At 39.6% G+C, this 24865-nt stretch overlaps 1 protein-coding gene across 6 annotated transcripts in view; it reads left to right on the top strand.

The window, feature by feature from the left end:
- Positions 1–24865, top strand: part of LOC113007765 (nck-associated protein 5-like) — a 139912-nt gene that overhangs the window by 10744 nt on the left and 104303 nt on the right. For all 6 annotated transcript variants that reach the window (XM_026144673.1, XM_026144674.1, XM_026144675.1 and 3 more), the window contains exons 2-4: positions 10542–10677; positions 20924–21014; positions 23933–24103. In XM_026144673.1, the coding sequence (XP_026000458.1) occupies positions 10649–10677; positions 20924–21014; positions 23933–24103 (291 nt within the window). In that variant the 5' untranslated portion in view covers positions 10542–10648. The remainder of the gene's footprint in view (positions 1–10541; positions 10678–20923; positions 21015–23932; positions 24104–24865) is intronic.

Here is a 24865-nt window from a genome sequence, read left to right on the forward strand (position 1 = left end):
AAAACCTCTTAGCTTTACGTCCCACACAAGTTTGTGCTGATCACCATACACACAGGCTGTGATGCGAGATGTATAGATCCCCCTCTCCCTGGCCTCCACCTCCAGCCGTGTCCCTGCAGACCTCTGGTGTTTGAACATAAACATACTGTGGGCTCATTATCTGATTTTTGCTGTAACAACTGATGACTGTGGCATTTTTGTTGGCTTGAAGCCTCACTTTTGATCAGTGCAGTGTGGGTCCTGGAGTCACAGCAGGGAGTAAATGAAAAACATGCAGTGAAGCTACGTGGAATATGATTTTTGTAGAGACGCTGACCTTTAGTTAACCAAAAATTAGTGTATAAATCATGGGAGTGTGGCGTGAAGTGTTTTTTGGAGTGCAGACCAGATTAGTGAAGCTTTAGATAACTTTAGGAATTTAATTATTTTATTTGTACAACATTTTCTGGAACTGCAGCCAAACTGTTGTCTAGAGAAGAAGAAATAAGCCATGAGCTTTGGTGGAAGATAAATTCCAGTAAATCTGCATTGGTATCGTGTTTAAGCTTCAGTGTAATTACACTGTTCGACAGAGCGAAGCTGAGAAAGAGCTGAATCATTCCCCGAATTTAAAAACCAGTTAAAATGATGAAGAATCTGTAATAAATAGCTCTGCATCAAAGACTGAAGACTGACTGTTTGCTGCAGAATCAAATTGGAGACCGGGGGACGACAGAATGGTTACAGCACTTCTTCAGCATCAAGGACGCATAAAAAAATAGCTTAGTGCTAAAAATATCTCACCCAAGGACTATTTATGGGATGAAAGCAGAGAGGGATGCATAAAATTTCCATGTTTACCAGATAAATTACAGTCCTATACTGCTGTGAAGGAGACGGAGCCGTGAAAGGTTCAGCGAATAAGTAATATAGCATCACCTGTTTATGTTTTTTTTAGCTTCACGCACATTCGATTTCTCAGATGAATGAAACAGATCTTCCAGTTTGCTTTCTGTCAGTATATAAAAATAATGCTGTTTAATGCACAAAGGCGTAAAAGGTCTGAGTTGCCAGCTTGCACTTCCAGTCACTTCATTTGCTCGTACAGTCACCGGACTGGCTCGCAGCTCTATCAGCAGGATGTGATTTTAGGGGAGAAGTATGCCTTCATTCAGTACCCAGGGGGCACTTTGAGCGAGCGCCTGTCCTAATTCATTCCTACATCAATGCCAGAGGCTGAACCGCTGCCTTGATTATACCAATTTACCCTCCCACCCGCCCAAAAGGAAGACATGTAATTACCCTATTTACACTGGAGAGCTTTCCTCTCCGAGAGCGGCCAAAGTAAACACACGCGAGCTTTGTTTCTTCTTCTGCATCAGATGACAATAAATGTCAAACTGTTTGTCTCTGTGACACAAAGGCAGAGAAATGTGATCAGCTCTGGGTGCATGAGGAGATGAAGTACTCTAATGCGCATGTGCTATCTAACTTTGGCTGCTGTGGCACAATCAGATTACAGCTGTGCTTGCTTTACAGGTAACTTGATTTACTTTAAAGTCGTTACCCTCACAGTGCTGTTTGTTTTTATTTAACCTGTCTTTATTTAGAAACCTTTCCCTCGTCTCCACTGAATAAAGTCTGTCTTCAGAGGATGTTTAATGCATGGCTAAGGGACAAAAGGAAAACCACAGACAGGACCTTTTTCCATCATCACAATCTTCCTAAAAAACAGATGTGATGAGGTGGGATGGGTCACAGATAATCCTCCATTCTACCTTAGCAAGACTACCCCGGGTATTTTATTTCTACTTCTTACATTTTAACATAAATATCTGTACTTTCTGCTTTTTACATTTTCAAAACAGACTTGTTACTTTAGGTTCCGCAGTTTTCATTTATAGCGTTTTGGGGGGTTAAAGTGGGCCAGAAAGGCGTGCAGGTGTCTGTATGTTGTGAGCATCTAGGTAGAGCTCCAGAAGAGGAATTAGCATTTTACACGGCATAATGTTCCTATCAGCTCAACAAACATGCAAACATGTTTGTGTGCACTTTGTCACACAGTGTGTTGCTAGCTAAAGGTCCAGCTGCTGTATTTTACGGGGAGAGAAAAGAAAGAAAAGAGTTAACTTCGCTAAGAAATGGAGAAAGACAAGAAAGACAGAACTGGAGACGAAGAAGAGAGGTCGGATTAAAAGATGCAGACTGTTCAGTGACACTTGATAGTCTGCAGATTATATGTAATATCATAATTTTAATCACATATTGGACTTATATATAATGTGTTTTGATAAATCATATATTTTAATTTTATATAACGTCCTGCAAAACAAACTAAGCTATTCTAACTTTGTGATATTCAAATGTTGGATAAAAATACTGGCTAGTTTTGTCCAGGATAAACAGGTAAGCTTGCATTAATGTGGTGAATTCACAGCACAGCATTGTGTGCACAGTGGCTGTGGTGCTCATGGTCAGAGTTAGGTTACATTAAGTGTAGCAGAGATGAATTTGTATTTAAGATATGATGCTTTCAGTTTTCACTTTATATGAACTGTATCATTTGAATTCAGTTGTGTAAATCCACTCAGGTCAGCTGATCACAGCCTGTACACTATGAAAATCTACTGAAGCTCATATTAGGAATTAATTTGAGCCATTACTATTTTGGTAAATGCACTGGGTCTTATATAGTGCTTATGTAAGTGCTTCTATCTAACATTCACACACATTCATACTCCCATGGATACATCAAAGAGCAACCTTGGGTTGGTTTCTTGCCCCAGGATAGTTGGCATACAGATTAGTAGGTGACCTGCTCAACAACCTAGCCCACGCTGAGTCACTACACAGGTCTCAGTGTTCTCCCACTTGCCAAGTCTCACTTTTAACCTCTGATTGTACTAATTTTTCTGTTTAGCTGTGGAGGCAACCTGTAGGCAACAGAATATATATATGAATTCTCTTTTACTCCTTGTGTCCTATATAACAAATTGAAATTGAGTCTTGTGCCTCAGGGAGCTACTTTTTACTTTCTTACTTTGAGTACATTTCAGGGCCACTACTTTTTTCATTTTTACTTGAGTAAAGAAGTCGAATCAGTACTTCAGCTTTTACTGGAGTATTTTTTAACACTAGTATCTGTACTTCTACTTAAATCCCGAATGTCTGTACTTTGCACCCTGCCAGAGAGTCACAAATACACAACAGCGGCAGAACCGATGAAAAGTTTTGCAGTTTTACTGGTGTTTACGTTTCCTGCCACCATCTTGGATTTTTAACTTTGGTTTAGTGAAGCATGGTGGCACGGTGGTTAGCACTGTTGCCGCACAGCAAGAAGGTCCTGAGTTCAATTCCACCATCAGGCCGGGGTCTTTCTGTGTGGAGTTTGCATGTTCTCCCCGTGTTTGCGTGGGTTCCCTCCGGGTACTCCGGCTTCCTCCCACCGTCCAAAGACATGCAGCTTGTGGGGATAGGTTAATTGGATAAATTGCCACTAGGTGTGAATGTGAGTGCAAATGGTTGTCTGTCCCTGTGTGTGTTGGCCCTGCGACAGACTGGCGACCTGTCCAGGGTTAACCCCGCCTCTCGCCCTATGACAGCTGGGATAGGCTCCAGTGCCCCCCGCGACCCTGAAAAGGATAAGCGGAAGTGAATGGATGGATGGTTTGGTGAAGCAGCTCTGACTTTTCATGTATTAAACCCAAGTTTTGGGGCATTTCAGATTAAATTTCGGATTTACAACTCATTCTGGAATCCACATTTTTGCAACCACAACTATCGCCCTCTGGTGGCCTTCAGCTAGAATTTAAGGTTTAAGACACCTCTGCATTGGCTTTATGTTACTGGAAGCTACAGCCACATTTATAAGGAACCTTTATTGTCATGTCATGCTACAAGTTTTATGAGGAAAACACAAACATAAAGACAAAGTATGGAACCAGAAATGGACATATTTGGATAAGAGGATAGAGGGCTACACTATCAGCTGTCTTGGTTAGCAGATGTGCTCCACAGATACACATCTGCTAATTAGTGCTAAGCAACATCTGAAGGTAAACCTAGGATTCTACTCACTAAAACTGAAGTATGGGGTTCTTGCATGGCCTTTTAGTACAATTAACCACCCAGCAGACTACATTATTTCTTCGATAATCCATTAAAATGCTCTGGAAGGCACTAAGAGCACAAATAAGATGAATAAATCCAGTTCAGTGATTTAACAGAGATTAAATCTAAACAAACTGACCACACCCCAAATTTAAGCTTTAACAATATCCAGATGGATGAGCTATTTAAAAAGAACAGTTTTACAGCAGCTGGATTTTTCTGCTGTGAAGTTGGACATTTTAAGCCCATGAAGGCATCCTGATTTCAGTATAACTGGATAAATTGTGTTCTTCTCTTTTTTTGGTCACTGAGACAAAAATAGTATTTTTTGTGTTACACATGCACTTTTATATTGTGTTCAACTCGCAGCATTGTTTTTTTTAATTTGCAGCAGATTTCTAAATCCAGATGTAATAAAAGGTCTAACAGTTGGGTGGGTAATTTTGAAGTGCTTTTTTAGATTACTGTGCATTCTTGCTACCCGAATACTCTTGTGCCCACCCTCAGCTCTTTATATCTCTGTCGTGAGGGGAAGTCTCTATTAAACCCCTGCTGAGACCCATGAATTGAAACTTCCCGCTGTTTGTACCGAGTGAAAACAAAACTGACCTCTGTTGGTGACTCTTAAAGTGCTTTGAGAGCTCAGAAAAGCACTATGAGAACCAGTCTATTTACCATTTGTTGCGTTGGTACAATGATGCACTCTCGGCCAAAGAACTGCATGTCACTCTGTGTATTAACAGAAGGAGTCTAATAATAGACGCCCTGCAGGATATAATCGGTCTATAATGATGTCAACTCATAGCTTCCTCTTGTAGTATAAGTTAATACTAGGTGCACTTAGTATTTTATACGTGTTTTATTTTTATTAAAAGTTTGGACACTGTGAACAGAATCATAAACCTGTATTTTATTTATAATAGAACAGAGAAAACATATCAAGTGTTTAAACTAAGACATTTTACTGTTGTATGAATAATATGAGTTCATTTTGAATTTGATGGCAATAAGACATCTTATCAACGTTGGAACAGGGGCAACAGAAGGCTGGAAAAGTAAGTGGTACTAAAAAGAAACAGCTGAAGGGACTTTTTGGGGCAGAAGTTCACCAATCTCCAAAAAGCTGTTTGCAAATTGTGGAACAATTTCAGAATGATTTGCACTTTTGTGACAGCCTCCTCATTGGTGGGTAAAATACATACTGGTCCTGAGTGAGGGGCTGGTGAGTGAGGTGTCAGAGCTAAAGATGCTGAGAGTTTCACACATCAGACTACATGAGAGAGACAGCTCAGGTCGAGCATAGGCAAAGTTAGAGGGACAAGGCTGAGATGATTTGGACATGTGCAGAGAAGGGAGAGTGAATATATTGGATAATGCAGGGCAGGAGGAAAACAGGAAAATCTCAGAGGTGGTTCATGGATGTAGATGTAGATATGAAGGCGGAATAGAGAGGGTTGGACACTCTAAGGGAGCAGCTGGAAGAAGAAGATGAATGAAAAAATAAAAGCCAGTCTTGATGATCGTGACCTCACAGTGGAGAGGTTTGTAGCTGAGAGTGAAGAGGCTGGGATGAGAATTAACACCTTAAAGTCACAGCTGGAAAATGGACAGCAGTGAAGAGTAGCTGCTGCTCCGAACTGAGTTTAAGTCAGGGGTGCCTCCAGAATTTTTTCCATCAGGGTGCCCCCCCCCCCCCCCCCCGGGCCCCCTTTGGTGGCGCCCCTGGTTTAAGTATGAGGAGAGTGAAGCAGGAGACTCATCGACTGCTGTGGCATCAGCAGGTATGTGGAAGCTGTGCTGGTCTGTAGTGGTGAAAGTAAAACTCTCGATTTACTGGTTGTTCTACATTTCTACTCTCAGGCCGCGAGCTCCTGTGGATACTTGAGGTGGAAATGAGCTTCTTCAGAAATGTGTCTGGGCTCTCCCTTAGAGAGGTGATGGTGAGCAACTTGGTCATTTGGGAGGCGCTCAAAGTAGAAACGGCTACTCCTCCAAATCAAAAGGAACCATTTGTGGTAGTTCAGACATCTGAGCCGGATATGGATGCCTCTTAGATGATGTGTTTTAGACATATTCTACTGGGAGGAGGCCCCTGGAGTAGATCCAGGACATGCTGGAGAGATTACATCTCTTGGCTGGCACGGGAATGTGTCAGTGTGTCCCTGGATGAGGTTAAGGAGGCGGCTGAGGAGAGGGATGGATGGATGATCATAACGGTTCAAATAAAAAGGGGGTTTAATACAACATCAAATAAAAGGCACAAAAGTAGATAATTGCTTTTAAAATTTGTCTTGAATATGAATTCATTCATGCAAATAGTTTTGGCTTATTTTCTTGACCTTTCCCCCCCCCCCCCCCCTCCCCCACATTTAAACTGTGGCAGTTTTGGTCCTCCATATACACAGCTCACTCCTCATCTTTTATTCTGGTGTTTACGCTCAGAAACAAACAGAAATAAAGATAAAATATCATAAATCGGGATCACATGTCATTCTGCACCACGTTTGTTTAACATGTATGTTGCATGACTGTGAGCTCAGGACAAAAGTCACATGATTCCTTTAGAGATGTCATGTGACTCCAGATTACTGAGGAAAATGAGTGAAGAGCTCCATCTGCTGGACAGCTATTGAAAAACATGCTTATGTTTCTGTTTTTTCTCATATAAAATTAATATTCCTGTCCTGTATTCCTCGCCTATGGTTGCTCACATGTATGTCTGCAATACTTCAACACCAAACTATGGATGAACTGGTCACTCTGTAACACTCTGGTTTGGAGATGTGAAATATGTTTCAGATATTTGGAGTTATATATTTAAATATTTTGTGAAAAATCACTTAAATCAGATTCTTCTATAATGTTAAGAAACAAAAACATCGAGCTGGACCACATGAAGCTTACATTTGTTAAATTAGTGTGCGTTACCTAGAAAAGCCACAAGGGGGCGCCAGTGTTCGGCAGCCTCGCCTCTGTCAGTGCGCCCCAGGGTGGCTGTGGCTACAATGTAGCTTGCCATCACCAGTGTGTGAATGTGTGTGTGAATGGGTGGATGACTGGATATGTAAAGCGCTTTGGGGTCCTCAGGGACTGAGTAAAGCGCTATATAAATACAGGCCATTTACCATTTACCATTTATACAGCTATTTTATGGCACCATAATGAAGCTGTTTTAGAATTATTACAGTATCACAAGACAGAATCTACAGGGGGGAAAGTGTTTCTGAATAAAGTGCAAGTAAAAAATGAACCTAATAACTTGTAAATCATTTATATTCTATAGTTAAATAAAAATAAAGTGCAACATTTCAGAAACATTAAGACAGCAGAAGATTTCTCTCTCTGCTGATCTTTAAAAATAAGTATTTTTACAGGCTTCAAATCCATCTTTTTGTTTTCCACTGTTGTTTTAAAAATATAAATTTTAAGCTCCACACTCTCGTGTAACCTCAGTTTATTAAATCACACGTTTCTGTCCAGCCGACCTTCTCAGGGTAAAAAGAAAAAAGGGTGCACCTCTGAACCAGTTCTGTTTCCCGCTGCTGTGACATGAGGAGTGAAGCTGTTGCTCTTCACAGTTCAAAGAATAATAAAGCTGCCCTGACGATGGTGCCTCAGCACCCTCAAAACCTTCATAATTAATTAAGAGTATAAATTATAAACACTCATGTGCTGTCCAGCTTTTTTTTTTTAAATAAAATAAAATAAAGCAGAGCTTCAAGGTGTATTTTTCACAGCACAGATCACAGCATTCATCAACATGATCTGACCCAACCAACTTCTGTGATTCTTCATTGTCAGACTTTTTCTCTGCTGCTTTTTTAAAAATAATTTTTAAATATGCAAAAACAAGAAATACGTTTGAGCAGTCCTCAGGAATAGTTTTCCAGGCTTCTCGAAGGAAATTCAAAGGTCTTCTTTGGATGTTTCAGCTTTTTATTCTGTTGTCTGTCAGGATGATCCCACAGTGCTTCAATAATTTTAAAGTTGTGCTGTAAAGCTGTTGTCAATCAAACTGAAACTAAAAAAGAAAAGAAACGAACAAACAAACAAACAATCTTTGAAAGAGCTTCTGAAACCTGAAAAACTGTTGCTCAAGAGGACTTGGGCGCACAAGATAAAGAAATGAGGGATGGGTCAAGACTTTTGCGCAGTACTGTATGTAAAGTAAATCACAACAGCTAAACTGTAAATCAAAAAGAGATTTTAGGACTGTTTCCTTTGGATTTTGTGTCAGAAGAAATTTATATTCCCATTCTTCTTTAAGAAAATAAAGAAGAGAAAGTTGTCCTCCATGTGATTCTTTCAGCAACAACATTTTTTCAAGTCTTTGGCCTAAATGTCCTGAAACATTTCAAACCTCAGTTATCCTGCTGCGCATCCACTCAGCAATCACCACTAGATGGCAGCCTTGAGTCAAACTTCACCATGTTTGCCAGTTTCCCTCAAATGCTGATTTATATCCCGAAGGCCTGAAAAACCTTGATTAACATTTTAAGAGACCAGTCCCGTCATATTAGTTCACTTAAGACCAGTTCCTCCTTCGCATGCTTTAATGGGTTTGTCCCTGACTTTGTATGAAAACAGTGAAAACCCTCCATCTTTATTCTCTGATTTTACAAACTCCTGCTGGCTACAGGAAAAACAAACTGTGACTGCAATTCATTCTTTAAAAGAACAACACTAATGGGAGGAATAATTAGAGGAGAGCCATTAGTTTTTTGACCTTTTGTAGTGGCCCTGTTTTGACTCACATTCTGATTCTCTAAAAGTCTGCAGTTTTAATGGAGGCAGTGCTCTTATGCTTTTGTCCGCTTGTATAAATCTTTTCCACACAGGACATTTTGAGACTTTACAAAAAGAAAAGCACAAACTCACTTTAGCTGATAGATGTGTTTGATGTGTTTCTAAAACACACATTCGATTTTTCCATTTTAACAATTCGACACATCTGCTTTGTTACAGTTGTGGTCGGAAGTCTTTATCCACTCATCGTGGGCATGAATAGTAATTTGGGGCTTTTTCCAGGCTGGAATGATTGTGCAGCAAACATCTTTAATGACTTTGAAAGACGAGAATTGGGTGCACAACTTTAAATATATGTAGGATTTTCTCTAAATGATAATTGCCCACTAATATTTGGTTAAACTTCAGCACATTGCACCTTGACCAGATACTTTTGGTAGCCATCAACGAGCTTCTGGCATTGTTCTCGCTCGATCACTGGTTTCCTGGCACAGGATCCCTTCACCCCCCCTCTCCCCTCTTCCTGCTAAAGGGGAGTTCTTCCTCCCCGCACTCACTAAATGCTGCTCATGAGGAAGGAAAACCTGCTGCTTGGTGATGTTTCCTCTCTGATATTTTAGTGTCTTCACTTTGCAACGTAAAGCACCTTGATGTGACCTTTCTTCTGAATTTTTGCTTTATAAATAAAACTGAATTGAATTCAAGCAAACTTAACAAACCACCCTTTAAAAGTGAAAAAATCTCCATTTAATGTAGATGGGCACATATCAGTGCACACGACACGGGTCAGGTAAAAAAAGGCATGAACATTTATGTGCAGAAACATATTAATAACACCCTGCATTACTCTTCTTCTTCCATGTTTTTGTTGGAATGCTAACAAACGTGTGAATCTAAATATTCAGGGCGATGATGCCTCATGCATGTCCATATTCTTCTGCTGGATTCTCTTCTGCACTGCAGCACTGCATGGTGGAGGACTGCTGATGCAGTCTGATTGGTAAAGTGAGTCACAGTGAGCCAAACCTGTGGCTTGAGGCTTCCACTCATGCAGAAAAATAAAAATAAACCCACTCAGCCAAACTGATTATTTCTGTAATAGCCTGGAAACTGTTATCATTATGCTTAGCTTCCTCATATGGCTGCTTAGACTGACTGACACTAAAGAAGAAATGAACTTTTCTAGATGGAAAATTCCCATGAAGTTGATGCAAAACGAGACAAACAAACAAACTGGAAATCCACTTATTTATGCCAGGTTTATTAGAGCTATGAGTGCTGCTGACACGAATATTGGCTACGCTTACTGTAAGTGTTAAATTCTCCCGGCCAGCAGTTTTTTTTCATTTGAATACCATCCAGACAGGTAAACACCCAAAGGAGCAGCCATGAGGTATTATAGTCATTATAATATTTACAACACCTGAACTTTTGCTACCATGACAACATGCTTTTTCTTCTTCTTTTTTCAACATGCACAGTACATGGGTTTGACATGACAGATTACCCCGAGGCCCTGTTTTAAATGTCATGAGTAGGAAGTCCAGCTCACAACCTATCAGCTGTGGGGCAAACAGGGATGAATAATTTAAAACTACAGTGTGTAAGCTGAACAAAGGAGAAATGGGGGGGGGGTTGATGTTCAGTGGGATTATAGTATGTGAGATTAACAACAAGCTAACTGTGTTTACTCCTTTGCCCTGCAGCTACACCATCAAGACTGATCCGTGATAATAATCCCCAGCTGGAGAACAAACAACATCTGGGTGTGGAGAGAAGGGAGAGGGCGAAGCCTCAGCTGGGTGGGCGGCAGATGGTGACACTGCAGCAACACTTCTCCAGGTAGCACAGTCATCACGCTGCACTCACACTACATCCTCTCCTAAGACTGTTTATGAATGTTTTTGAGGGAGATGCACAAAGTGTATGGAGACTGTGTGAGAGTCTAAGAGGGCTTATGGACTACACAAACTATGACGTGGCTTTGTGGGGACTGTCTCACCAGAGATTGCAATAATGGTTTGCCCCAAACGTCCCACTTTGCAGTCTTCTTTGGGCTCCATTTGGGTTTGGTTGACAGTGTTCACTCATGGTAAATGCAGCTGCCTCTGCCATAGGCTGTTCATATAACATTTACTAGCAGTGCAACTGCTCTTTCAGTGCCATAAGTATTCCACACTGTGCCTAAATTTATCTGCTATCATATCATATGTGGCTGTCTCAACTTAGCCATAGCTTTCAGGTATGATGTGACATTTTGGGCCACATCTAGCCCCCAAAAAACTAATCACTGACCATTTGTTGACTCTGGCGTCTCCTCCCAGAGGCAGCCGCATACCAGATGACCAAATCACCTCAGCTGACACAAAGAAACACCAGTTCTGCTCTGAGAGCCATCTGGATCTCCAAGGCTCACCCTATCTCTAAGACTGAGCCCAGCAACCCTACAGAAGAAACTTATTTTGTCTGTTTGTATTCATCCTCCTGGAGCAACTCTAAAGTTTTTGCATGGAAGAAAGAAGTCTGGAATACTCTGCTTAGCCTGTTGCCACCACCTTCTGACTTTAGACAAGTGATGGATGGATGGATGGATGGATGGATATGACTCAGGATAAATATGGCTGTCTTAATCCAGCCACAGTTCCACATTGTATTGTCTAAGTATCTGAAGTGTTGTAACATCTGAGCCACTACTGCTTCAATTTGAAACCACGTCATGACTTTTGACCACATCTGGCTCATCCAACAGCTGTCATGACCCATATCGAGCACGGCTCATGACTTTTGGGAGAGCCAAAAGTAGGCCTGAATAGGCCCAAATGTGGTGGTCTTGACAGCAACATCATTACATCCATATATTGCCTACTGCTTATCTGGCTAACAGAAGCTAGCTTGTTTTTTCAAGATTTTTTTTTTTAGAGGAACTGCACATGTGACCAACAGTGCTGCATTCAAATGCCACCAGTCAGTATCCAGAGCTAGGTGTAGACAATTAGACCCATTAATCATCTACACCTTTATTATATTACATTACAGTGTAATTACTTCAGTGCCATTACATCACCACATAACAAGCCAGTATGTCACTTAGGGTTGCATGAAGTTTTTTTTTTAAACTTTTCAAAAAGTTTCCCCTCTAACATCGCACCTCATACCTCAGTTTATTAAAATCCATTGGCCACAGCCCATAAAAAACTGTCCAGTTGGGATGCAAACAATCTAAAGCATATCCATCAATGCTCGCCACAGCCCGATGTGACGAACCGCTGGGCTTCTGCGGTGTCGTCCAGCGGTTTCATTAAGGTAAGAGCCCACCGCAGGTCGTCTTTGAAATGAGAAGAATCTACTCAGTTTTAATGGAGTGCCCCACACTAAAAACTCAAACTCATGTCCACTTATTGATCTCCCCTCCTGGCATCTGATAAAGGGGAAATAATAACCAAGCATTATGTCCAGCCAACTGTTAGGCTACTGACGGTGCCCCGTCATCCGAGTTCGATCTGCATATGCTCAGCGAGGTGTGAGATTAGGCCTCCAATATTTGTGACCGTAAGTTAATTCCCTCCCCTGCCAAGCAGAAGATATTTGATCTGCTGCCCAATATTTAGGAAAATTACAGAAGATATTAGCCATTTTTTCACTCTCTCTCTGTCCCTGATAGATAGCAAAGTGTCAGGCAGTTAAAAATTATAAAAAGAAATAAATAATTCTTAAAATCAGAAAATAACAAATGAAGCATTCACTAAATGTCAGGGTTTTAAAAACAGCTTTATTCAGTCTTTTTTTATCTTGTTACACGTCTCATCCAATGCAGTGTTTTGAAATAAATCCTGCCTCTCAGTGTTCTGTTCATTACACTAATTTTGCAGCCTCTTTAAGCTGAGCTGCTAAAGCTCTGCAGGATATTTTCAGTCTCATCTTTTATTTACAAAAACATCTTTATAAGATATTTTCAAAATATCTAAACAGCTTCAATTTCATGCTAGTACATCGATCAATACCTGAAAAAGCTAACTCCAAATCAGGATGATTTGGCTGAGCATCAGCTGGGACAGTTTTTATTTTTCCTCCTTTAAAATGATGTTTCATAAAGATACAAAGCAGTTCACCCAAAGCAGTTTGAATCACAGAATCTTCTGGGATGATTTCTTTTGAGAATAGTTTATTGTTCACACATCTTCACAAAGAATATTTTCAATAATATGAAACAATCCCGATGGATTCCTTAAGGTTCAGGCACCAAAACAACTTGATTAGGTTAAGGAAAAAAAAGCTAGCTTCAAGTTCCACTCCATCTAATATTTGATTAAATTCTTCTGTATTTTTATATCTCCTATTTTATAAAACAACTCACATGGCATCAAAACTGCTAAATAACACACACATCATCATGTAGTCGATGTAATCCAGCTGCTGACTGACAAACAGAGCCTCTGTGAGAGGATGCCACACTCACACTTAACAGGATAACTCAGTGAGCTGAAGATAAAGACTGTGAGCTTGAGTGTATTACACCAAAGTAGGGAAAGGGGTCATTACTTAAGGGGGAATGTAGGCCATTCATTCATTCATTCATACATTGTTGTGCGTGATAGCTGAGGGTCAGGCTTTGGAAAGTGCAGCCTGTGGCAAAACATCACAAAGCGGCAGCAGCATCATCTGAGGGGTGAAGGAAGAGTCACTGAAGACCAGTATCTGCACGGCTGCTGGAGCAGTGTGACACACGTACTGTAAACACATGCATGACTACACATGTGTGTCAGTGGATGGTGAAATAATAAAAGACAATTTCATCTATCCAGATGTGTAAAGTAACATTTTTAGATTGTTTTTACTCCCATAATTATTCTTAACGCTTTGTTATAAAGTGATAAACTTCTGGTGTTGTAGAATGAAGCCAAATGAAGCACAAGTACCAAAAACTGCAGTTCTTCTACTGCCCAGTGAGTCAGTCCCCATAGAACCCCGTTTTAAAATGTCCAACTTTACAGAAAGAATAAACATGTTTACAACCTGAGACGAAAACATTTTGGTGCCTATGGACAGTTTCACGCTTTTATGACAACTGTACAAGGACTAAGTGTTCGATAACATGTTTTAAATTTAAGGGCGCGGCTGTTTTGACCCACAGGTAGGCACCTATAGCTGCTTTGTTTTTCGTACTCTCATGTTGGCTGGTTTGGATGATTTTTAAGGGCATTAAATAACAAATAATATGGCTTACTTATAATTACTACTACTGTCACACACAGTTGCTAAGCAAGTTCTTGTTTTTAGCATTAGCTAATAACTTAGCATGGCATCCTCATGGCATTGGTCAATATCCTGCATGTGGTACTGGCACATTGCACAAACTTCACCTCCAATCAGTAGCTGGAGTTGAATCTTGGACACAACTGGGTGTTCCAATGATTTCAACAGGAATCAATGGACAATGATTCCAAACACACATATCACACATCAACCTGGTTTTGGAATGGATAAAGCAGGCTAATGTTTAGCTTCTGGAATAACCTTCCCAAATCCTTGATCTCAACCCTGTTGGAAATCTATAGACTGTGTTAGGAAACTAACCAGTTTAAATGGATTCTTCCAATTCTTCCTAGATAAGTAGTCAAATATCCATCCATCCCAAGAGCATTCCATAATACATTCTGAAAAGTGTTGTACGACTAATGGTCACTATCCAAGCACTGCATCATGCATCGTGCTGAAGAGTAGAGCCTCACTACTGCCTAATTCACCCTTGGTCTAAAATTGAAGCCCCAGAAGACAACTTTACAACCAATCGGTGACATCACAGCATCTTTTGAAGTGTAACAATTATAATCTCTGCACAGTTCAAACTCTCAGAATAATTTCTGTCTCTTGACAGCAGCTTAAGTCTGATAATTTATCTGAAGTCACAATAATTTCTGACCTTTGTACCCCCAGTAAATATGGGCTTGCTACTTTAAATCCAAATGATAATTGAAAAGCCTTATAGGTCTTCTGCTGAACTCTTTTATTATGCAGTCTTCTTCAACAGACAACAAAACAATGAGCACCACATTTGTATCAGCCGTTTCAAAAGAATGCAGCTGTAATAAATAGGCGAAGATATTGAGGCTTTTATTATGCAGAGGTCGTATTTCATTGTTATGCTATGTGTGACTGTTGTGGATTGATTTGTAGAGGTAATCGTCAGGAGGAGTCGGTGTATTATACGTCTGAAATCGAGAGTAATGAAATTCTTTAGGAACTGATTGTGAGAACAGCTACCTCGACAGCTGCTGAATGAAACCAGAGCTTCTTTCTGGTGTATGGACTGACTCCTGTCAAAGAAAAGGTCTATCCAGTGTAACAATCCAACCCTGACTACAGTTTAAAACGGAGGGACTGGGAGTGAAAAGACAAAACAGGAAAATAAAACAGAGTAATATGTTTAAGGAATCCAATCCTGTTTCCTGAGCTCGGTGGGCAGCAGCTCTGAAATGAGGTCTGCTGGACAGTCAGATGTCTCAGCGATGAGTCTGCGATGGCGTGGCATTTACGAGAGCTCGTTATGACAGAGCCAGACAGGGCGAGTGCTTGTTTTTTTGAGAGCACTCAGCTGCACATTATATATTTTGAACACGGCCCACAGAGAGATCCTTAGACCCACTTTCCCTTCAGCGATGGACTGATGACTCGTGCAGCTAGCCTCATTTCAAATGACCAGCGGTCAGTCGGAATGCAGCGTGGCGTGAGGGAGGACCGATTGGGAAGAAAGTGGAGGCAGTAAAAACAACATGAATTTTGATGGGAATCAGGTGGACCTCGTGAGGAGCAGATGTAGTCTTATGACAATTGGATTATGCCTTTATAACCATGTCTTTCTGGCCCAAGTGTGACCCACATGTTCTGGCACTGACTCAGTACGAGTCTGCCAGTTAGATATTAGGTGTGTGGGAATATTTGAGCCATACCTGGCCAAGCCAATACGTGAAATAACCCTTAGCAAACATAGCATATGAATTTCGGTCTACATAACATCTGGCAGTACTGTAACTAAGCCATAAGTCCTAAAGATGTGAAGTTATAACTCGATAAGTCACCAGTATAATTTTATGTCACTTTTAATTATATAAGATAAACCAAAACAGAAAATACTGGAGCCTTGACAAGCTAGTGACAGACTGGCAACCTCTTGCCCTATGACAGCTGGGAAAGGCGCCAGTTCCATGAAATGGAAAAGTCATAGAAAATCAATGGAAGATAAGATAAATTTGGGAAATTCCTGTGTTAAAGCGACTAAAGATGTAAACACAAACACTAAGAAAATATCTTAAAAGTAAAGAAAAGCTCAAATAAACTCAAATAAATACACATAAAAAATGTAAATATATAACACAAAAGTGTCTCATTACAGTTATAAAAAGTTCCATTAAGAAAGATAAAAACTAACATGTTGACAGGACAGCATACCGAGTCCAAAACCACCAAAGGATGACATCTTCATCCATCTTTTATACACAAGTCCACAAGCCAAGTTTCAGGAAGATTATTAATTTTCCTAAGTGGTCACATGACAGGCTGGGACTGTTGTGGAAGGCTGAGTTTAGCTTATTTGTGTGACCCTCCACAACAGTCCCAGTCTTTCCCAATCGACAAGCCCCTAGGAAACATGATCTGAACTTTATTTCTCCTTAAATATGAACTTTAAGTTTAATCATAGTCAAAGGACATCAGTATATCTTTGTGAAAAGAATTAGCTGACTATCTATAATTGTCAAAATGTCAAAGTAAAAAAATAATTTCTTCCTCAGAATGTACTCGTGTATGACCAGGAAGTCACTACCGTACATATATATAAGATGTCCTAGCAAAAGCACTCCATTTGTTTTAAAAGAATAATCATGTGTCATTATACAAACTCATTCAAACTGCAGCGTTTAGCTTCATAGCACGGTCGATTTTGCAGAGAGCATTCATCGTGTGGTTGTTCATGAATTTAATGTTTCATTGAATTTTCCATTTGGTGGATGCAGTAAGATCCAAAGTGCTTCACTTAAAGCACCACAAGTGCAGTGTGGGTAGTACCGGCAGGATTTTAACCCCCAACACTTTACAGCACTGATGGTCTGCTGAAGCTGTTGAGCAACATACAGTGGAATCTGCATTTTACATCTGGCCTCTCAGACCGCATGTATCCAGATTAAAATGCATTTTTCTGGGTTTTAAACTCAAAGATTGCTCGAATTCAGTATCATCCCCTCCCACCACCATCCCACCCGCTGTTTTCATTTTAGCTGAGCTTGTTTCAGGTCAGTGGCAGTGACTGAAGAGAGCAATGCCAATGAAGTGCTCACAGTCGGCAGCCGGCGCTAATGGCTGTGCCGCACACATCTAACAGAGGGAAAGGCTGGCCTGGAAGTGACAGGGCAAAATGTCACTGCGTACGACATTACGGAGGCATGGTCAGCGTCCATCAAGCATACATAGCTCCAGGGGAAAATAATTACAAAAATAACAGTCAAAAGCTACACAAATATAGCTGAAGCCCTTTGAAGAAATGTCAGCAGCGCTTTTATGGATGGCTTGAAATAAAATCAAACATTAAAGAAAATCAGTAATTGATTGTTAATTTGTCCTGCCTGTGGATACTCTCATGATTCACATGAGTCAGCTGCTACCAGCCAAAAAGCTCTTTAAGAACCTTTGTTTTCCCCAAACTAGTGAGTTTTGTAAAACAGCTACACCACCAGATATAAGATAAGATAGAAGATAAGATATGTCACTTCATCTAAAATAAAAAACATAATGTAAAAGATTTTACCCATTGGTATGTAGATTCCTGTTTCTGAAGCCTCAGCCTTTTGGTCAGCGCCATATTAGCTCTATGTAGAATCGTGTGGAGCTTGATAGTCAAGGCTCCTACTGGGTTAGTCATCAAGGTCTATCCTAACAGATGGGTGTTATTGTCTTAGGCTGGTGCTAGGTAGCTCCTTCTGTTACTGAGAGGAAGACAAAGTGGAGGTAGAGAGTAGAGCAAGGCTTTAGCTAGGGATTAATCACGCTGCTGTTATTGTGTATATGCTGCTGTTATTGTGTATATATTTATTTATATTTCTTCATACATTCTTATATAGTTCTATATTGTGTATTTTGTTGTACAGTTATTTTATTTTCAACTTTAATTTATATATTTTATCTTATTCTCCCAGTTAAATTTACCCTTCATTCTAATTTGTGTTGTACAGTTATTTCATTTTTAACCTTAATTTATATTTTATTCCTTCCTAGTTAAATTTACCCTTTTTAATTTTTCATATTTATTTCCTATCTTATTCATAGCCTTTTCCTTTTTTGTTTTCTTTAGGTCACGAGCAGTTGTCCAAGCATTTCACTACATATCGTACTGTGTATGACTGTGTACGTGACAAATAAAATTTGAATTTGAATTTGAATTTGATTAGTGTTCGCTAGCATTAGCCTCTTTGCTCACGTGTCATATTAGCTCGGATGCTCATCTTGGCTAGAAAAACAGACTTAAAACAAAATGTGCTAATTAGGACAAATGATTCCTTCAAGTGCCCCCTTTTTTTTTTTTACTTTGTTTGACTGTGGATAGTACTGATGACTGATAGGACAAGATGGACCAGGAAGTCAGTAGCCAAAGCTATTGCTGCTTGCTAATACACCAACTCTTTAGAGTATGCTTTAGTTTTTCATTTTTAGATGGACAGGACTGTATTTGTATAAGAGGGTACCACTGAGGTGTTGCTAGATAAAGTTACTGTAGCAAATAACAAGAGAAAAAACAAGTGGAAAGAAAATTAACTAATCCAAAAGACATGCTATCTGACATTTATTTTTTAATCAGGAAACAACTGTATATAGTAGGGTTTTTTTTTTAAGAGGAATTAGCAGACATTTGAGAGAGTAGCTAATGCAAGTGCTGGATATCTACCTTAATTAACAGGGGGAAACAAAATCCATTATGCAGAAAATCTATATTGTAGCACAATCTTGTGTTTTGTTTTGTTTTTTCAAGATTGATGGAACCATAATTGGACACTAGCTTTGCAATGGAAAGTTAGTAGCTAATGCTAAGTGGAAAAACCTAATGACTAATTGTGTTTACAACTGTGTAGCAATGCCCTAATAACATACTCTCTTTTTTTTGTGTTTTTTGAAGTTAACATCATGTTATATTGTAGAGGACCTAAAAAATTATGTCTTGTTATTAGTTGTGGAAAACTGTCCTCTCAGTGGCAGCTTATGCAACTTATGTCAAATTCTCATGCAGCCAACATATAAATTATAAAGTGTGGAGATGTTCTATTAAAGATCAACTGGTAACAGCTTCATATTCCCTGTTCTACACCTTTGCTTCCAATTAGTGAACTTCATTACTTTGTCCAGCAGCCTGGAAAAGTTACATTGTATTGCAGACATGTTAATGTCTCTACTCGCTATCTGCCTTATCATTAACTTTTAGATTAAGGAGAATTTGGTCAGTGACCCAAATGTTAAGGTGTAACCCCATTATCAAAATTTAAACAGAGGATGGAGTCTTAGTCTGAGGTTAGTTTTAATATATGAATGAACAAAAAGTAATAACAACTATATTTTTCCAGTATGTCTGTCTCCGAAATGTGTTAATGAAATTGTTTTTATAAGCTGTATTGGCATTATGAGTTAAGGGGTACAGCAGGTCATCTAATAATCAGAGATTAAGATTGGTTGTTTGATCCACAGCTGCTCCAGTCTGAATGCCAAAGTATACTCGGGCAAGACACTAAGCCTTGTGTGAATATTAGCTAGAAAGCACATAGAAAAGACAGAAAAACACTGCTGGTATGAATGGGTGTGAATGCTTAGAGTACTCCAGTAAAATTTAACAGTACTATATAAGAACCAGTCCATTTACCATTTACTGTCAGTGAGGTGGCCCATCACTTTGGTCCAGTTGGGTTCTTTTAAAGTTTTCCTGGTACCCAGATGATGAATCCAGTGATCAGTCTCTGACTTTCCTTCAAGTTTCTGTGAGATGTGTTAAGAAAATTTTGGTTACTAAACAGTTGTCTTATTGGTTAATCCACTGCCTGGAGCGGGTTCAATGACTTAGATGAAATGGATGCTTGGTTAGGAATTCTTGTTGTCACATGTAAATGCAGTTGATTCAGAGTAGTGCAATTTTTCAACATGAAGAGGTTAATGTTGCAAAATTGTGCATTTTAAACTAAACCTTCATGTTTTCCTGAACCTAAACAAGTATTTTTGAGGCTTAAACCTAACCTTTCACCAGGGTCTTGGATTTTTCTACGCATGTCCCCATTGTGAGAAAGGTGCAGGCTTAGGTGGGCATCAATAATGTTGCCGCCTGTGCCCGTGTCCAGTATTTCCAGTTGTGAGAAGAGTCTGAAGCGTTTCCTGCTCTGTGCTACATGTGAGAAAGGGAAACTTTAGGCCCTTTTTTGGCGATCATGTGTGAAAAATGTAAAACACCACAACAAATGGTATTTGGTGTCAGCGGCTGAAAAGTCTAGCTGTATCCCAGACACCAAAATGCACCTCATGTATATCTCAGAGAAGTTAGGGTTTTTTTTAACAGCACTGCAGAGACTGAGTTGCCCACAGAGGCCAATGCTCCCTGATTCTAACCAGTGATAGCAGGATAACATAGAAAATGGTAATAGGGAACAAGATATAAAAACTATTTCCCATTAAACTGAGATTAGATTTTAAGTCATGAGTTTCACAGAGCTGCTAGCAGGGATATAACCTTACTCCCTCTGTTCAGCAGCCTCCTTGAGCACTTCTGGAAAGAAACCAAGTCAATTGAGAGCCATAGAGGTATAATCTCTCTAGTTTTCACTGGGTCTCCTCCAGGATGAGGGCTGGGGGGTTCCGGGCAGCGCTTGAACCACTTCAGCTGGCTCAAATTGATGTGGAGGAGCAGCAGCTGTGCCATAAAATGTCTATGGTTAAAATGTATTCTAAAATATAAATTATCCACAATAATAATTAGCCTTTTACATGTCCTGCAACACTTAATTGCAATTAATTTATCTCTCATTAAGAAGATTATATTTTAACAGGTTTGTTTTCTTCCTAACCACAGCATGGAGGAGACGGTGCGAACACTACTACAGAACCAGGACTCACTGGAAGGGCCCAAGGTGGACCCACTGGACCTAATGAAAGCATACAAGGTACCAACACACTTTCAGTCACAAGTTCTTTCTTTCGGGTATGGAAGTTTCAGAAAAATCTGAAATAATGTGAAACAGACAAATTACAAACATTATTTGCAATAATGTCTTGAACTCTAACAAGAAAATAAATTAACAGATGATATTTTTCATTTACTATATAGATGAAATACACGGGGTGATTTACTTTTAGATACACTATTGATCTCACTTTAAAATTCCTTTTTTGTTTTTAATCAAGTTTATAATACATTTATGCTTTGTGTAGAAGTGGGTGGTTGATGTGGTTCATTTTCATGTGCTTGCTGGAGTATTAAAAAATATATATAATAATGGACACTTTGCTGGGATGATGCATAGTTTTAAAACCTGCTGTACGCATGGGAATATCCATCCATGCAACTGCATATGACTAGGGATCAATGAATACATTTAAAATACTTTTTCCACACAGTCTTTTTAGATATTTATGTTTATGAAAAAATATCGTGTTTATGGTACTACCAATAATGATGCAATAGTTTAGCTTGCGGGGGTCTGCGTTGTGTCTCCAGATAGATCCAAGTCCCCACAATGCAATAATTTTATTGTGTTGTGGGAACACAGAGTCACACATGCTCCAGATCTTCAGCTTTGATGTTGTTTATGAGTAATGTTGGTGTGGCTAAATGTGCAAATCACAGGAGCTAATGAACCGTATAGCAAATGCAAACAAGTCTCATAATTAGGAATCTCAGCGTTATCCATCTTGTCCTTTTCATACTTCGATCCATCTTCTCCTGTTTGAGTCAAAGCTTTTTTTAATGTTTGTATTCTGCAGTTTTATACTAATAATGCAAAGTGAAAGATGATGCATCATTGTATTAAGGGCCAGCCTCATGTGCAGGCAGTTTATCATCTATGAGTGATGCTCCAAAAAACACATTAGAGTGCAAAATGCATGAAGCTTAGATTGCTTGAACTGTGTGTATCAACCAAAACAGTGATGGGAAAAAGAAAAGGATGTCCTACACTGCTACATATACTCCATGTATTGTATGTTATCTTCTTCTCTCAGCGCTCACTTTAGTAGTCACCACAGTATTTCTAGGATCTTTTTGTGTCACAGCATCCCCTGCATGCCCTCCTTCACTACATCCATGAACCTCCTCTGAGGTCTTCCTCTTTTCCTCCTCCCTGTCAGACCCATATTCAACATCCTTTGTTCAGTATATCCTTTATCCCTCCTCTGCACGTCTACAAACCATCTCAGCTTTGACTCTCTAAATTTCTTTCCAAATCCTCAAAACCAAAGAGTCTCTCTGATGTATCTATTTCAAACTTGTCCATCCTGGTCAATCCCAGTGAAAGTCTGAGCATCTTCAGCTCTGCTTCCTGCCACTGTCTCCAAACATCTACATACAGTACTTTTATATTCTATGTTGTAAACTCCATTTACTCTTTAACTGAGTATCAGTAAAATGATGAGAACATCACAGAGGCAGCTCAGCTCTTTTTAAGGTCTTAACTTATATCCACTGAAAGTGTGGGAATTATTTTCTCTGACATGGATTATCACTAATCTCAGACTAAATACTTTTCCCAGTTGAAGTTTAATTGAAAGTTTTCATTTAGTCTAAGACTATGCTTGATCCATGACTGGGAAAAAGGCTAAGTGCTACTTATTTCACTGCTAAATCTGTTCTAATACCATCTAAAGAATAGGGACTGTTTACTACTAACATGTTCTTATTCCTGACTTTCCTAGAGTAGCTTTGCATGATTCACAGTTCAGAATAATCCTTACATTACATAATTTTCTCTGGGATCGATAAAGTATTCTGATTCATACCATAATAATAATAAAATAGTAAAACAGAAAAACCATCTTAAGTGTTGTCAAGAGCATGTCAAAGCAACAGGAGGTAATATAACTCTAACCTTGAAGAAACGTTGACCAGTCCAGTCCACATACAATAACACATTCTGACATGAAAAGAGGAGATAAAAGCCCTTTTTTTGGAGACTATTTTTTAGGGGCACATTTGTGGTGAAGAAAGTGGAGAGAGAGATGGAAGGCACAAACTGTGGTCATGTGGCATACCTGCTCACCCACTGAGCTAAACTAGCATCCCAAAGGTGCACACCTTTGATGCTGACTTTGTTTGTGTCTAAATGCAGAAACTGAGTCTTTGAAAATCTTCACTGTGGCAGGAGTTTGTGAAAAGCTCAGTTTTCAGTGTCCAAAATGCCGTTCATGTGTCGACAAAAGTCCACAGCACACAGAAAAAGTGCCATAGCCCCTCCCCCTTTATGCCAACTTTATTCTTATTGGCTGCCACTCGCAAACAATATGTGGGTGGAGTTTCTGTGCCCATAGCCAAAGCTGTGTGCCTTAAATGACCATAATAGAGATATCTCATCTCTATGACATCATAGAGGGCCAAGATTGGAAAAAAAATGTGTGAAACTGAATGTTTAGAGCAGTGTGCCGTCTGAGCTTTTGTCTCACAGGGATTACGTCTACATTCTTTGACCTTATTATTTTAAACCTTAGCCATGTTTAATATGAAAATCCATCCCAGTTACAGGTAATATGAGACAATCAAAAAGGAAAAAGCACAGTGGGTCTAATTTAAGTGTAGATAAATGGTATGGAGTTCCCCAAGACTCCATTTTGGAGCCTCTTCTTTTTAATGTCTACATAATCCAGTAGCCTAGAGCACTAGCTGGCACATTTTAGCATAAATAATAGAAGTTTAATAAATCTTTGAAGTGAAGCAGAGCAGCTTTATTTATGCAGTGGCTGCAGCTCTCAGTGTGCAGCTCATCAAGATTTATTGCTCTTATAACTGGAGCTTTATGGAATATGGAGCATTTAGTTTTCATCTCTTTGTGACTCCAAGGCATGCATGTTTGATATGCTCTCTGCTTTCCAGGACAAACTCCTGGAGGAAATGTGGAAGCAACAGGACAGTCTGGAGGGTCCCACATCTGCCACACCAACAACAGAGATGTCCACCTCGCCCGAGGCCGGTGGTGGCGACGGCGGTTTAGAGGACAATTCAAAGGACAGCAATCCCCTGTTGGAGCGGCTCAGAGCGCTCGAGGTAATAAAGTGGATTGCACGGTCCAGTTCTTAGGCTTCGTCCACAACTTTTCACTTTCACCATGTCAGACTGAGAAATATGTTTAATTAAACATATTACATTTGATGGTTAGAAATAAACAGGTGGCATTGGATGAACATAACTCTGACTGCTGTATCTTTATGTAGGAAGGGTTATTGAGTAGGTGTTAATGGTTGCAAAATTATGTGGTTGTAGGCCACCCCTAATGCTTTCACCGTGACCGGTTAAGAATATAAACTATGTGTTAGTTTTTCCCACTCTCAAAAACAGTGAGGTCAACAGCAGGTAAGCAGATTGTGCTGTTATAGCTTCAAGATGCCATTCACAAGGTGTCAGACAACATTATGTGGTGATGAAATGTAAAAGTGTTAGCCGAAGCCTAGGGTGCTTTACATTATTAAAGAAATCAGAAGAAAAACTCAAATCTCCCAGAAGCAGGGAGCATTAAACACATAGTTTTTAAATGTCTATGTTATTCAAGTCAGCCTCTTAACACAGAGTTCCTGCACCATTATTAAAAGAAAACGAAAGCAATGCTTCTTAAGACCTTACGCCATAAGAACCCAGATCCATTTCTCCTTTAAATTATATAGAACATAAAACAAAGCAACCACGAGATTCACATGACACTGAAGTTAATTTCTTTGGATTTCTGACTTCTGGGCAGAAAACACAAGTAATGTGAAAAAGTCACTTGAATTTAGGATTTTCAGTAATTGTCAGCAGGGTTTCTGTCATACC

Source organism: Astatotilapia calliptera, chromosome 16 (genome assembly GCF_900246225.1).
Source record: "Astatotilapia calliptera chromosome 16, fAstCal1.2, whole genome shotgun sequence".
In the NCBI taxonomy this organism is placed as follows: Eukaryota; Metazoa; Chordata; class Actinopteri; order Cichliformes; family Cichlidae; genus Astatotilapia; species Astatotilapia calliptera.